Raw genomic sequence first — 17132 nt, forward strand, 5'->3', positions numbered from 1 at the left:
CTAAAATAAAGTGATTTTTACATTTGAGTTTGTCTGTTTGTTTTTTTTACTTGAATGTTTCGGTTTAGATGCAAGATGAAAAAAAAATAATGCATTATAGAATTTGATTCTTTCTATTAGTTCTACTGTTTATTTGCATCGTTGTTCTATTTTTTAATAACAAATATAAAATAAAAGATATTTATATTGTGATTATTAATATAGTAGTTATTATTAAGAAAAAAAAACATGGGTGATTTTGCTTTGGGAATATGCAAAAACTTTAACTTTGTTTTCTCAAAACAAATCATGCATCATTTTTTTTTAGTAGATTGTCTGCTACCCATTTTGCAGCAGATCACATATTACAGAAAAAAAATGATGTACAATGAATAAATCAATCAATAAAATTATAGCATAGCTTGATTTTACAAAAGTGCATGATTTTTCTAGACAACGTCCCACTCAGGTTTCTTTCACGCAGCATGCACCTCTTTGAACTTGACAAAACCACAGAACTTATGGTGAAAGGAAAGAAAAGTGAGACATGTTGCAGATGCTAACATGGTGCTTTGCTATTTCGAGCTCAGATGTCGATAGTTCACTGTTAACTAAAACTAGCTCAGATTCACAAATTTTGACGTATTTAAATGTTTATGGTTACGCTTCAAAGTATTTACAGCAATGAGAATTTTTTTTTTTTTTTTTTTTCTTCACTAAACTCTTAGCTTTTTCTCTTTATGGGTTGAGCTTTCGATATAAACAGGAAGTGCCAGATTAGAGGAAGCTGATTCAGATAAAGAACACTTAGCACAGACACACTTCTTCAAATCAAATACTATGATGCAACTTTGAGCAAAGAGGTCTCAGAAGGTGAGCATCCATCCAAGTACACACTTAATATCGAAACAGCAACGTCTCCACCACATTCAGAAAAACAGCTGAGCAGGATGTTTACCATCATCAGAGCTAGCACACATTTCTGCTTGTGTTAGTAAACATTGCTTAAACTATCATAAAGCTGTTGCTGAGGTCATTCGATTTTTTAGACCAAATATGGGGTTAGAAACCCTTTAAACATAATATTTACATTCAACCGGCCGTGCTGGCGAATGAATGTCATTAATTCATCATTACAAAAACAGAAACCCCAGATGCTTCTTTTACATTACATTAGAAATAACACAGGTGCTGCATCTGTATTGGGTTATTAGAATGAAACTTATTGTGTTAACCTACTGTATTTCAAAAAGCAGGCACTGAAATTGTAATATAATTTTTTTTCACATCATAATGTTGTGTTTCTATGTTTATTATTATATCTTGCTGCTAACTTGTAAACATGCAAATACTCAGCTACGGATATGCAAATTCTCCTCTACTAAACCACACATAACTGTGCCATCATCTCCCATCAATCCCATGAATCCACCATGACTATATTAGGAACTGGTTACATATCATGCCAGGTTTAGTCTGATCCTGATCTCTGATACAAGTGATATCAGCAAAGACCAATACAGAAAACATGTGACGACTCACAGGGCTCAACTTTTACCAGACACTATGCATTATGTTTTACTTCATACTCAGAAACACAGTATGTACTGTACATTCTCCACCACCAGAACACAATTCTAGTGTATAAGTACAAGAACTGGGATGTGGCCAGGATGTAATACTTCACTTCAGAAATGACATATACAGTCAGGCGATTTTCAAAGCAATTCTTCACATAAACCACTCTCATTTCATGTAGCACATCACATGTAAACTGCTTCGGTTATCTGCTGTTAATCCAGATGTGTAAACTTTCCATACATACGGTATGATAACACTTCTGCATCTGCAGTTCATCAGTCTAAAAGGAATTTGTGCAGAAATGTTTTATGCCATGACCTGGTGAGACACAAGAACAAGTTAGAGAAATGGATAAACAACCGTCCAGATAAAATATTGCTGGAAAGTGTCAAATACTAAAACTGTGATTGAAATCGGATCAGCAGTTTTTAAATTGGTTAATCGAATAAATCTAAATTAAAAAAATTTAATACCAAGTGTTGTGGGATGTGAAGTGGAATATATGTAATATATGGAATACAGACGGTCTTAAATGGTATAAAGAAAAAAAGAATTATGGAATAAACAAATTAAATGCTGTATTCAAGACAAATACAACTTTTGTTGGGTTTTTTTATCTTTTCAACTAAAATGAGAAAATGTATCTTTTCCATTTATGACAAAACTTAAAAGGTTAGTTTGAAAATGAAAATAAGTCATACTAGGTGTGAAAGTGAAAAGAAAGTGAAAAAGTGATTCCAAATAAATTGATTTGATTAGGCATTAAAAATAAAACTTGACAGACAGACGCACAGACAGACAGACAGATGCACAGACAGACAGATGCACAGACAGACAGATGCACAGACAGACAGACAGGTGCACAGACAGACGCACAGACAGACAGACAGACAGATGCACAGACAGACAGATGCACAGACAGACAGACAGACAGACAGAAAGACGCACAGACAGACAGACAGGTGCACAGACAGATGCAGAGACAGACAGACGCACAGACAGACAGACAGGCAGACAGACAGACAGACGCACAGACAGACAGATGCACAGACAGACAGACAGACAGACGCACAGACAGGCAGACAGACAGACGCACAGACAGACAGACACACAGACAGACGCAGAGACAGACAGACGCACAGACAGACAGACAGACAGACAGACGCACAGACAGACAGAGACAGACAGACAGACGGACAGACAGACAGACAGACGCACAGACAGACAGATGCACAGACAGACAGACAGACAGACAGATGCACAGACAGACAGACGCACAGACAGACGCAGAGACAGACAGACGCACAGACAGACAGACAGACAGACAGACGCACAGACAGACAGAGACAGACAGACAGACGGACAGACAGACAGACAGACGCACAGACAGACAGATGCACAGACAGACAGACAGACAGACAGATGCACAGACAGACAGACGCACAGACAGACGCAGAGACAGACAGACGCACAGACAGACAGACGCACAGACAGACAGATGCACAGACAGACAGACAGACAGACAGACAGATGCACAGACAGACAGACAGACAGACGCACAGACAGACAGATGCACAGACAGACGCAGAGAAAGACAGACGCACAGACAGACGCAAAGACAGACAGACGCACAGATAGACAGACAGACAGACAGACAGACGCACAGACAGACAGATGCACAGACAGACAGATGCACAGACAGACAGACGCACAGACAGACGCACAGACAGACAGATGCACAGACAGACAGACAGACGCACAGACAGACAGACGCATAGACGCACAGACAGACAGACGCACAGACAGACAGACAGATGCACAGACAGACAGACGCATAGACGCACAGACAGACAGACAGACAGACGCACAGACAGACAGACAGAAGCACAGACAGACAGATGCACAGACAGACAGACGCATAGACGCACAGACAGACAGACGCACAGACAGACAGACAGATGCACAGACAGACAGACGCATAGACGCACAGACAGACAGACAGACAGACGCACAGACAGACAGACAGAAGCACAGACAGACAGACAGACAGACAGACAGACAGACAGACAGACAGACAGACAGACAGACAGACAGACAGATAGATAGATAGATAGATAGATAGATAGATAGATAGATAGATAGATAGATAGATAGATAGATAGATAGATTGGCACAGACAGACAGACAGACGCACAGACAGACGCACAGACAGACAGATGCACAGACAGACAGACAGATGCACAGACAGACAGACAGATGCACAGACAGACAGACAGATAGACAGATAGATAGATAGATAGATAGATAGATAGATAGATAGATAGATAGATAGATAGATAGATAGATAGATAGATAGATAGATAGATAGATAGATAGATAGATAGATAGATAGATAGATTGGCACAGACAGACAGACAGACAGACAGACAGACGCACAGACAGACAGACAGATGCACAGACAGACAGACAGATAGACAGATAGATAGATAGATAGATAGATAGATAGATAGATAGATAGATAGATAGATAGATAGATAGATAGATAGATAGATAGATAGATAGATAGATAGATAGATAGATAGATAGATAGATAGATAGATTGGCACAGACAGACAGACAGACAGACAGACGCACAGACAGACAGATGCACAGACAGATAGATAGATATATTGATTACCCTAACCTAACCCTAACCCTATGAATAAATATACAAATTTTATCCTGGAAATTAACAGTCATGCAGTCCTACTGTAGTTCTTTATAAAACATGATTTGCATTGCTTGTTTTTCCGTGAAGGCAACGCCTAGTACCTACTATAGTACTAATTCACTGGAAATAGCTAACCTGAGAGCAGCATTCACCTCCTTTAAAAAAATTATACTTCAGCATCTACCATGGACCAGAACACTTCTGTAAACGGGACTCTTGAATCTGGAATCTGTGTACATGGAAACACAGTGGAGCGGTATATGTACCCGACGGCTTACTCGCTGTTCTTCATCATTGGATTTCCAGCAAACTGTCTGTCCCTGTACGTGGCCTGGGTTCTGATGAAGAAAGGCAATAATTTGGCGGTTTATCTGATTAATTTGTCAGTTGGAGATCTGCTGTATATCCTCACTCTTCCCGTTTGGATCGTGATGGCACTCGGTTATGCGGTGGACGACAGTCTGTGCAGCGTTATAGCAGTGGTCATGTTCAACAGCTTCTATGTGGGTTCAGGCTTTCTGTGCTGCATCTCTGTGGACCGATATTTAGCCATCGTGTTTCCACTGCATTTCGCACGTGTGCGAGAAGTCAGAACTACAGTATTGGTGAGCGCCATCGTATGGCTGCTGGAGATTGTGCTTCATGTGGATCTTCTAACCTACACGAAGGCGATCAATAACTTTTCTGCCAGTCGTCTGTGCCAGGAGCCAATGATAATGAGCGCCGCCGCTGCAAACATGGCCATCACACGCGCGGCCCTGGGATTTCTGGTTCCTGTACTCATTATGAGCTTCTGCTTCGAGGAGATCATCAGGGCGCTGAAGAAAAGCACCTCTACTGTGGTCAGCGAACGGAGGAAGATCTGCCGCCTTCTCTTCTCTCTCCTTTTCACCTACCTTTTGGCTTTTACACCCTTCCAGGTGGTGATGTTCATCAGGGGACTGCTGGAGCCCGGAAACTGCAGCGTCGCACACAATCTCAGAGACTATTACATGGTGTTTGTGGCTACGACTACAATAAACAGCGTTTTAGACCCCATCCTATATTGTCTCATAAGTGACAGTGCCAAAACTGAAATGAAAAGACTTTTTAAGGTCTGTGAGGAGCAATTCGGTAAGATTTATTCATCTGTGGTGAAAGCCTGACATTCTGAATTATACTGATGTCTCGACTCATTTGTCATCAACAGACTGGACATGTTTGTCATTATCCTTAGCGTGTAAAATCTGACTTGAAATTATAGTCTGAGTTTTTGTTTTGTTTTGTTTTTAAATGGAACTTTTTTTGAGTATCATATTTGATACATCAGGCTTTTATGGCTCATATAGCATAATTACACTAAAAATGACATTTACTTGTTTTAAAAGTAATTTAGACGAGAGTAGTTGGATTTTCAGCTAAATTTGTATCATTTACAGTCCTTATCAAATATGATACAGCAGCTTTTTTCAAGGGTTAGAACCATAAAGGCTTCTTTTTGAAAAGTGTATATATAAATATAAATTGTAAGTATGTGTGAAATTGTTTTGATGCCTTTACTGTTATTTTAAGATGTGGAAAATAGTCATATACAAATGAGCAGGTGAGTCCAAACCTGTGCGTCTGTTCGGCATGTGTATTCGTTTCCAGAAAAGAAAAGAGAGTTGTGAAACGTATTCTATGTGCTGCAACAAACATGCAAAGCTGCTATCGAAATATTGTCTGTGGTTTCTGAGAGATGTTTGACTGCGCCTGTTCATCTGGCAGAAATGCAAAACAAACCACTGCTATTAAAACACTTGATGCGAAGAGGAAACCGCTCACCTAAAAGGAGAGTTCAGTCATTCTTCACTCACTTACTCACGTTGCTTTCTTTCGTCTAACACAAAACACACAAACAATGGGAACTTCTGACATAGTCATGACAGATAACTCAACTTCATTATCTAAAATTTAAAGACGCTAATCCATGACAACATGAGTGACTTTTTTAAAGTGGTTTCTGCACACTGTGGTTAAACAGAAGCAAACTAGGAAGTGATGTTTGCTCCTACTTCCTCCCATTGATAGGAGATCGTTGTAACGTGCAGTTCGTTCATGTATATATTTGTAAATCTTATCATAATTCACATTGTTGTCCCAAAAACTGGTTCCTGAATTGCTGCACTTATGGTGAGTTTAGTTTTGATTCTCTTCAGACAAATATTCAGCGCATGGGTTTTTCATGGTACATACACAGTTTGTTTGGTTGATTTATTGCAACATTCTAGTGAAGATACAGTGTTATTCTAGTAATATTTCGGCTGTTTTGTGATATATATTTTTGGTCAGTAAATAAATCCTCATGTCACTTGCCCTCATGTCAATAAACTCATGAAACATTATTTATTTTGTATAAGCAGATCTTAGGCAGAATATTGACCCAACTCTTCAGTCTTCCTTTAAACGTCAACAAAATATCACAAAATAGTCTCTATATTTTAAGTCTATATTACAAGTGTACATTACAAGTCTTTTAAATCAATCTGATAGTGGCTTAAAATGACTTACATTTTATGCTTTTATCCAAAATCAACTTACATTTTATTAAAGGTGTTTCAGTTCATGTATTCTTTGGGAATCATATCTCAATCTCTACTGTTTGATCTACATCAAAGGTTTGGGATCACTATGATATTTCTTTGAAAGAAACTGCTTTCTTGCATTCAGCAAAGAGGCTTTAAACTGTTCAAAACGACATTTCTAATGCTACAAAACATGTTCTTTTGAACTTTCCATTTATTAAATATCAAACGCGTTAGTTTCCACAAACATATTCAACAGCACAGCTGTTTTCAACATTGATGATAATCAGAAATGTTTCTTGAGCAGCGAAAACAGGATAATTTCTGAAGAATCATGTGACACTTTGCAGTACAGAAATAAATGACCTTTTCTAATGAATTAATGTTAGCTATTATAGCAAATAGCTTTTTAAAATTATTTTTATAAAAGTATTTAACAATATTACTGTTTTTACTTTATTTATGATCAAATAAATGCAGCCTTTGTAATCAGAAGAATCTAAATTCTAAAACGTTTCTGCTATCATATGACCCTAAGTGACTTTATTAATTAAATTTGATTTATTTTAGCCATTTTTGACCTTGACAGCATCTGTCCACATTCGCTTATATAAAACAGTAGTGAGAAAAGAGGTTTAGAGCAATGATGAATAAACTAGTTTTGCATGAATACTTTGATTCTACTGTGAAGTAAAACTTTTACATAGTAACTCATGTTTATTTCTAAACTAGCTGCCTTGAGATGAACATAACGGTGGACGCGATGAACAACTCAAACGAAACAGATGACTGCTATCCGTCTGCAAATCCTGAAAAGATGGTATTCGTAGGCCTGCAACTGGCTGTGATTCTGATCGGCATCCCATCCAATGTCTTCTTCTTGTTTGTGTCGTATCGGCTCATCCGTCAGAAGAACGAGCTGGGTGTCTATCTGTTTAACCTGGCTCTCTCGGACCTGTTGTTTATCACGTGTTTACCAGTGTGGGTTCAATTCTGTCTGTACGATGAGTGGTATCACGGCAAGACGATGTGTTTTGTATGTGTTTTCCTGCTCTTTACAAACTTCTACACCAGCGCTATGCTTCTGAGCTGCATCGCGGTGGATCGCTATTTAGCCATCGTCTACCCGCTCAAATTTTGCACTTTTAGAAAGCGCAAGACTGCGGTCAGCATGAGCATTGCTGCATGGATTTTTACTCTTGTGTTTAATGCAATAACCGTGTATCCAGACATGATCTACGACGAGGAGAACTTAATCTGCTTGGATTTATTTCCTTTGCATGAAAAGCAAATAATTGTCAATACTGCTCGTTTTATTGTAGGCTTCCTCGTTCCCGCATTGGTTGTGGGTTTCTGTTATTGCCGGATATGTTTGGATGTGAAGAGAAACCAAACGCTTGGGTCAATGGAGCGCCAGCATGTCTTCCGGCTTCTTGGATGCATTTTGTTGACCCTTTATTTGTGTTTTGGACCTGTGCACATCATGATGGTTATGAGGGTTTTGCTGGAGGATTGTCCATATCCCAACTGGCTCTTCATTGGATATAAGGTCTGCGTCTTTCTCTCGATGCTCAACTGCCTGGCTGATCCACTTCTGTACTGCTTTATGAGCAGAACGGGTCAAGCCAGTGCTTTAAATGTGTTACACATCCTCAGGAGAACATGGAAGAAAGAGTGTCAAAAAGAGATGGAAAATCTAAGACAAAGCAACCAAATTCTTGGAACTGCAACCGTTCCAATCACAGAAGCAACCTTTAGGACTGAATTCAGCACTGATAACTTGTGATCAGATCATGCTGATGTTTATAAACTTCAACTAAGAAATGAAGCCATAAAACTTTACAAGCTGTCCATTCAAACTCAAACTGTCTGACTAAGCTCATTTCTGTCGTGGCAACTCTCAGAAGGATTGGCATGGTAATGTACAATGTTAGTGTATTTGGTTTTGGAAGAATAGATCTGCTACACTGCTGCAATACATCCACACCATGCTGCTGTGAGCATGTAAGAAATATTGCATAACAAATGAATAACATATATGAAATGACCCCCATATGGAAAACATGATCACCTTGTAGCAGAACTATACAGGTGGAGCTGGGGAAGGTGGAGGGTTTCTGAAGCAAGCTTTAATGCTACAGCAAGCACTAGTCATCTATTTGAATTTTCAGCAGTGAGCTCATTGGCTAACAATACAGAAGAGAACCAATCAGCTGTGCCGTGTGATAATGATGTCAGTTGAGTTAGACCTATCGGACTGCGCCATCTAGAGTTTCGTGCCAGAACTCTGTATTTGTCTAAAACGTCCAGGTTGTAAAATGTTTAAAGAAACGAATCCTTTATTAAAACTCACTGAAAGAAATGATACAATATTTTTTTTTAAATAAAGGACATTTAAACACAAAGACTGATCATGCATTGAGAGCATGAACACTTCCGAAAAGCCTTGGATTTTGAGAAATGAGAACAGTGTTTCATCAGAATTTCCTGTTGGTTTCATCTAATTTAGTCACCAGTTCACACTTTCATTTTCACACCCTCTTCTACCCTAATATTTTGCTCAAAATATTGTAAATATCTGAAGTGTAACATTAAATATATTTTGAGTGTTATACCTTACACAAGGCTGTGTCCAACTTTGATAGCAAGCTTGCCTTGCTTTTTCAATAATACTGTTTAAGACCAAAAACTACTGTTCAAAGGTTTGGGGTATATGCAATAATTAACATTGTTACACGATACGAGTGTGCATGTGTGTGAATAGATACATTTACAGTAGATATCACAGTTACATAACTCCATGTTGCATGACATATGTTTCATGGTTAGTGAAAAACGAAAAATTTTAAAACACTTGAATAAGACAATAAAACACATACAGAACATTGGTTCCCGGGATTTTTGAGAACTGAAGCTTGTAGCCTAGAATTTTTCTTTCTAAATTATGTGGAAATCATCTTGTTTATTCACTTACAGAAAACAATATATTGATTAAAAAAAAGTCATATGCGAGTTGGCGTCAACAAACATGAATATCTTTGTGATTTACACCTGAGAAGACAAAGGCCCACATAATGAGCTGCATAATGAGCTGCATAATGAGCCGCATAATGAGCCACATAATGAGCCGCATAATGAGCCGCCTAATGAGCTGCATAATGAGCCGTGTAATGAGCTGCATAATTAGCTGCATAATAAGCCTTTCACTCAGCTGTGTCACTGAGAGGGAATAGTTACAAGAAAGAATGTGAGGAAAAAATAAATGTATAATAATAAATGTAATTTTATGTTTGTAGCTTATTTAGAATATATTTAATAATCCCCCAACATAATTTAATATCCACTTGGGAGTGCAGTTAAACAGTTTATTAGGAACAATCAAAGCTGACTTTCAAACTAATTGTTTTGCATTATTACTCCAGTCACACAATCCTTCAGAAATCCTTTTAACAATCTTTTTTCTACACCGAAAAAAACATTTATTATTATTATTATTATTATTATTATTATTAATGTTGAAAAGAGCTGAGAATATTTTTTTCCAGTTTTTTAGGGGGGATAAATTGAAAGAACAGCATTGTTTGTTACATTTGTTACAGTTACATTTATTTGTTACATTTATATTATTTACATGAAGCTTTTGAATTGTATAGCATTGTATATTGTTATTGAAACTTCATAATGTTTCACTTGATTATACATTTAGTCAGGAATTATAGTTTGGAAAAAGTCTAACTAGTAAATTGTTTACACGTTATGTGAAAACTAGTACAAGTATATAAATAAATAAAAAGAGACTTACTCATGTTTATGATCTCTGCTGAATAAAGTGCTTCATTCTTTTTTTTTGAGGAAATACAAATCTCTTTTGGGGTGAATTATGTCTTATTCCTTTCATCGCAAAGCAAACAGTAAAATAAAATAACTTGAAGAACAGTCTGGCTGTGTTGTCTTCTGTTGTGAGAGCCTATTCAAGCCGCGCACTTCAGTGAAACATTAGAATCTGAATAGAGCGTTCAGCGCGGGGGCGTGGTCACATTAGAATCTGAATGGAGCATTCAACGTGGGGGCGTGGTCACATTAGAATCTGAATAGAGCGTTCAACGCGGGGGCGTGGTCACATTAGAATCTGAATGGAGCATTCAACGTGGGGGCGTGGTCACATTAGAATCTGAATAGAGCATTCAGTGCGGGGGCGTGGTCACATTAGAATCTGAATAGAGCATTCAGTGCAGGGGCGTGGTCACATTAGAATCTGAATAGAGCATTCAGCGCGGGGGCGTGGTCACATTAGAATCTGAATAAAGCGTTCAGCGCGGGGGCGTGGTCACATTAGAATCTGAGTAGAGCGTTCAGCGCGGGGGCGTGGTTACATTAGAATCTGAGTAGAGCATTCATCGCGGGGGCGTGGTCACATTAGAATCTGAGTAGAGCGTTCAGCGCGGGGGCGTGGTCACATTAGAACTGAATAGAGCGTTCAGTGCGGGGGCGTGGTCACATTAGAATCTGAATGGAGCGTTCAGCGCGGGGGCGTGGTCACATTAGAATCTGAGTAGAGCGTTCATCGCGGGGGCGTGGTCACATTAGAATCTGAATAGCCTTCAGCGCGGGGGTGTGGTCACATTAGAATCTGAGTAGAGCGTTCATCGCGGGGGCGTGGTCACATTAGAATCTGAATAGCCTTCAGCGCGGGGGTGTGGTCACATTAGAATCTGAATAGAGCGTTCAGCGCGGGGGCGTGGTCACATTAGAAGATAATGAAGGGAGACGTGAAAAACAGACATTGCATTGTTTTCATATGGATTACTTTATCACAGAATATCTGTTTTCGCCAGCACTTGTTTAGTTTAAAAGAAGACATATCAGGCTTTCTATACATCTCTCTCTCTCTCTCTCATCTTCGTTGAGTATTCATGGAGTTACAGTTCATTTTAATGACGTGTTTGTAAATGAAGATCAGCACAGACAAAGGCTGCAGACAGCACACCTTGTTTGTTATCTTTATTTTATAAGAGCACAAAGTTCTGTTGTTATTATATCTGTATACAAAAAAGTAGACCCTTTACAGATTTGATTGATGTATTGCTCTTATCTGTACGATCAAAACTGAAAGTGTGATTTAAGTTCTTTTCGTTTTCTTCCCATCTTCTGCTTTCATGCCACTGTTCTTTGGTCATATCATCTCAATAGTCTTGTTAAACCTAATGCTTTCTTCATCAGCATCTACTGGCATTGAAACCTCCACCCACACTCTTCACCTCATTCCCGACAACATTGATCAGCCCCATGATGGGAAACATGATCTAACTGGATGGTCTTTGCTCACTTAACCTAAACACATCTGCGAGTTCATGTGCGGTGCTTTTATTGATTGACTTAAATCCAATTCCTAGTTCTTCTTGGCTCATTCTGTAGGATACCTTCATACCCTTGAAGTGCACTTGAAGTGAGACATAACTTGATTACAGGAGCTTCAGAGCATCAATATCATGCATCATTCATCATTCTGTCAGGTTAGCATACACAATATTGCAAAACATAGTGCAATCTAATTGAAATTAGAATTATTTTTTATCAAACTGCTCTAGAATTATCCAAATAGCCTAGTTACATAGAAACGGCTAATAACACACTTAATTAAGCATTACATTATGAAGCAGAGAGACCAAAATTTTCGTACGTTTTTTTCAAGGTATTTTTTTTGTTTGTTAAAAAGTACTCCAATCATCTTCTTTTTTTTTTCTTCTTTTTTTGCAGTGCACAAATGATATTATCAAAAAGCAATGCTATCTGACTCAAATATCTCATAAGCAATCCACACAGATGTCTTATAACCACTGATACAAACCATACCGTACCACAAGTACCATCAGATAAACACAGCCATAAATGGTAGTAAAAGCACCAGATCCTCTCTTTCTGTTTCTGTTCTTAGCCAAAATGAGCTTTCATATAATTATTAATACAATGTATGTATAGTTTATCAGGAAACTGTTTGTGAGGGAGCGAGAGACATAGACAGAGACAGAGAGAGAGAGAGAGTTACTGTTAGTGTAATGTTTCACATTTAAAAGCGTTTTAGTTTTGTTGGTGTGTTTTTTCATTGCAACATTACACTTAGTTGAAGTGTAACTCTACATATAAACTAACTTATTATGGAAGAGTCTACATTTCCAACACACACACTTGAGGTATTCGGCCAATCACAACGCACTGGATAACGTCATATGACCCCTTTAATGCCATAAAAAAAGCTTCCTTAAAATAAACAAATTAAAAATTAACTAAAAAAAAAAAAAGTTTATTTTTATTTTTATTTCCTTTCAGTTTTAGTTTCAGTTTTATGTATGAGAAACATAAACTACTAAAAATGGCAAAACAGAACAAAATTACTAAAACTTACAAATTTTAATATTAATTTCATTTTAATTTAAAATTCAACAAAGACACAAAAACTATAATAGTATGTAATTGATGCTTCAAAATACTTTTTTTACTGAAATAAAATCAAATGAATTGCTTCCAGGGCCACAAATAAATAAGTTGGAAGTTTCCTTTACTTCTCTGAATAATCAGCTTAAAAATGTGTGGTTTTGCTACACATTATTACGTTCCTCTAACTCAATAGTTTGTTGGTTGAACATAACTTCATTAGTGGTTGTCTTAAATCAAAAAGATTGATGCAAACTGTATTTTTTTTCTTTAAGCCATAACATTTTTTAGACTGCATTAAAACACTGAACATTTGAATGAACACGAATAGCAAAAACTACCCATTGAATAACTTCCCTTTTGTTCTTCAGTTTCGCTCTTAAAATATTGTGTTCTTTTCTTAATATAGACATGAATCTTCCATGACAGGTGTAAGATTGCTCATCTTTCTTAGTTTTTTAGTCTGATTTTCATTCAGTGTCTGACAACAAAACATTACATTGTTTCCATAAACAACACAATCAAATACAATATATTTTCACATTTTTTAATAACGGTAAATACACTAAATAACACACATGTGCATATGGGAAAATAATATGATGTAGTGACTGAAACCAAACACACAAATATTTCCATATTTATCATTTTCATTTCATTTCAAGTTATTGTTTTTTAATTTTAGATTAATATGTATTTCCACTTTAGTACATCAAGTTAAACTAAACATGAGAAATGTTGCTTTGGCGTAGATAAAACAAACATTATTTTGTTACATTGTATTTCAAGTAACATCTTTTTTACAATATGGTTTAAGTTTTAGTAAACTGTAATAATCAACTTTGTTCTACACAAAATATGTGTCCATTAAAGTCTAGTGTGAGAAATTGTTCGAAAACAAAGATGCAAAAATAAAAGAGAGGAGGAAGATAATCCAAATTTGACTGTTTGACTAAGTTTTGCAAGTGTGGTGGTGTTACTGTACATGTTTATCAAATGGGGAAATTATGACATGGAGAAAAGCTTAAGAAAATTGGGGTGGAATATGCAAATTATTGAGCAAATGTATCTAAAGACACTGAAATGATATGTAATCTTTCAAACAAAACTCACCATTAGTCAAATTTCCATTAAATATATCAACAGCGAACAACTAATTACTCTACTGCAAAATTTGCGCGTTTCACAAACACAAATGGTCGCGCTGAGAAAAGTGGCCAAAACTATTACCATTGTAAAACAGCAAACAACTAAATTTCATGCCACCGTGAACATAAGTTAACATAAAGCGTGCAACTACATGTGGATTAAACATCTTAAATGTAGATTTGGCGAAGACTTCACAAATTGATTCACTTTCGAAGCACTTATAGAAAGAAAATGTTGTGGTGACGCCTGCAGGTCAAAACTTTTTAAATGCAACAAAACAGCTTTTACAAGCCAACGGCAAACGTTTTATTGTAAATATATAAACGTATAAAGCCCTGTGTGTTCTTTTGTTCACTGCTGGTTATATATGCTCTTTATAATTGTGTATTTGACAAATATAATTCTTGAATCTTATTCATTTTTGGCTGTTTTGTTGATTCTACGAATGTCTTGTCTATAAATCTTAATAAGAGAGTTATTAACTACTACTCTTCCTCTGAATTATACAAATCTCTTGTTAGAAATGTGTGCAAATGTATTAAACTTCATTGAAAATCATTGATTGGTTCCTTTATTGAACTCTTTTCACAAGACTGTGATGAGTTGTTTGAACGGGACATCAGCATCGTAAATGCTCGAAAGTAGTTTTATATATATAATATATTGACTATATATAAAATATATTGACTTTTTTAATGTATGTACTTTTACTTCCTGTTTGATTCTCATCAGACTGTTGTTCTGCCATGATAGAAAACTACAAAAGACAGTTTACACACAAATGTCTGTTGTAGGCAATGCTGAAAATGCAATGCATTTTTTTTTTAAAGAGTTAATTAATTAATTTTTATTTTATTTTTTTATGCGAAGAGTTGTAAAATGAAGGCCACTCCACTCCTAGATAAGTGGGGATTACTTCTAACCTGGGACACATTTACCTTCTGCTTTCAGTTGATGACTGTTACCCAATATTGCTGACATGATTCATGTTTGCAATAAAGCATAAGAAAACCGCCCATGCATGACCTCAAGTAAGCAAGACTTGACTGAAATGCAGAGAAGCAAACATCATATATCACCATCTCTGTTGGTGCAAAAATGCATCTCACCTGATGATCACAGATGAATAAAAAAAAAAAAAGACTCATTTCCTGCCTCTCTCACCTTTTTTCTCACTTGAGGCTTTTTTTATGCATCATGTTTGCCACACTGCATTAATTTGATCGCTAAGTGCTGTGAAAATGTTCCAGCAGTGCAGGTTGTAAGTGGAACAAACTCAATATTCTTTGAAATTTTCCGTCTTGTGACTAGCTTCACTGACGATAATCTCACTGCTAATGTTATTGTGGTTGCCTGAGTGTTGCTGATTAGCTGCAAAGTTGTGCTGAGAGCTCATTACTATGCAGTTGCACTGTGGACCAAATTAAGAACCCAGCCTCAAGTTATTTATTTTGGTCCCTAGAAATGGCTTGTGTCCCTTCTCTAATCAAGGTAAGTGTGGCATTTTTATAACCGTTTTATCATCCAGCAGATGAAAACCAACACGAGCATGATTTGAAGTGCTATTCCTATTTGCAGCACTAATTAACAGCCAAGTTTAATACTAATTTTTAAAAGAAGAGCACTAATAATACATCCGTGTCATGTTTAGATCTACTTTTAAGATGTAGGATTTTTAACTGCATATAAAATGCACAATAACCTGCTTTGTATCTATTTATCATCAAATCCAATTAGTTTCACAACTCAATATTGCTAGTCATTTTAAGCATGTTTCATCATTTTAAACTTTTTCACAATAAACAGATTCATGCCGACTCTAAGCAATTGTAATAAATGCATTCTTTAAATATATTCATTTACATCAAATCAAATAGATGCAAACAGTTAATAAACTATGAAATCTTTTGACTATATGCATTTTATAAGTTTATTAGTTCATGTTAAAACAGTGTAATCTAAATATAAGAAGGTTTTATATGCAATTCAAATACATTTAAAATGTATTATGCATCCTATTTTTTTTTTTTTATTATTCTTTAGTACTATTTATGTAATTGAACCTGACTTCACCAGCTCTCTCATATTTGCATGAACCCTGTGTGATAATTTTAATGAACCCTTGGTTAGGAAACCCAACTACAAGGTGTGAAAACTTTCTAAAAAAAAAAAAAAGAGTTTGTGCTCTCGGAGTGTGACAGAGCACGTGACGTCAGGTGTAGATCCAATGTGCAGCTGGAAACAAATCAGAGCTCTTATGAGAGGTTAAAGCATGGTAACATACTCTACTCAAGCACATAAATACAATGTATGTTATGTAATGTAGGAACTGTGATTCACTGATGTGTTTCCATTGCATTTTTGGACACCTTTCCAGGTTTTCTGCCTGACTTTCCAACTTGAAAGAAAAATTCAGTAAGTGCAAGAAAGCCAAAGCCACATTTCATGATTTATTTTCCCAAAGGCACTCATTACATTCGATGTAATGCTTGCACAAATGTTAATGTGATCACCATGACAACACAGAGCATGACTACCATATTTTGGAGTTACAGAGGAGGACTTTGTTCTGTGGTTCGAATATGAACTGAAATCAAGTGAAACTTAACAAATCAGACTGTTTTATGGCAATAATGAAATAACTGTGGATATACAGCAACCCCAAAAAGTATTTTAAAATATCTGTCTCTAAAAAAAAATGTAAACAGCATTTGCATCTAATTTTAAAGCCAATGTAA

General features: G+C 36.7%; 2 protein-coding genes across 2 annotated transcripts; both read left to right on the top strand.

Moving 5' to 3' along the window:
• Nucleotides 1-4174: 4174 nt before the first annotated feature.
• LOC127976355 (ovarian cancer G-protein coupled receptor 1-like) lies at nt 4175-5954 on the top strand. The gene has a single exon (XM_052580718.1). It carries the CDS (start codon nt 4456-4458, stop codon nt 5413-5415), a length of 960 nt encoding a protein of 319 aa, XP_052436678.1. The 5' UTR covers nt 4175-4455; the 3' UTR covers nt 5416-5954.
• Nucleotides 5955-6169: 215 nt separating this feature from the next.
• Nucleotides 6170-11249, top strand: LOC127976354 (psychosine receptor). Its single transcript, XM_052580716.1, has 2 exons — nt 6170-6421; nt 7546-11249. The coding sequence occupies exon 2, from the start codon at nt 7556-7558 to the stop codon at nt 8597-8599; it is 1044 nt and encodes a 347-aa protein (XP_052436676.1). The 5' UTR covers nt 6170-6421; nt 7546-7555; the 3' UTR covers nt 8600-11249.
• The last annotated feature ends 5883 nt before the right edge of the window (nt 11250-17132 follow it).

The sequence above is a fragment of the Carassius gibelio genome, chromosome B17 (genome assembly GCF_023724105.1).
Source record: "Carassius gibelio isolate Cgi1373 ecotype wild population from Czech Republic chromosome B17, carGib1.2-hapl.c, whole genome shotgun sequence".
NCBI classification, from domain to species: domain Eukaryota; kingdom Metazoa; phylum Chordata; class Actinopteri; order Cypriniformes; family Cyprinidae; genus Carassius; species Carassius gibelio.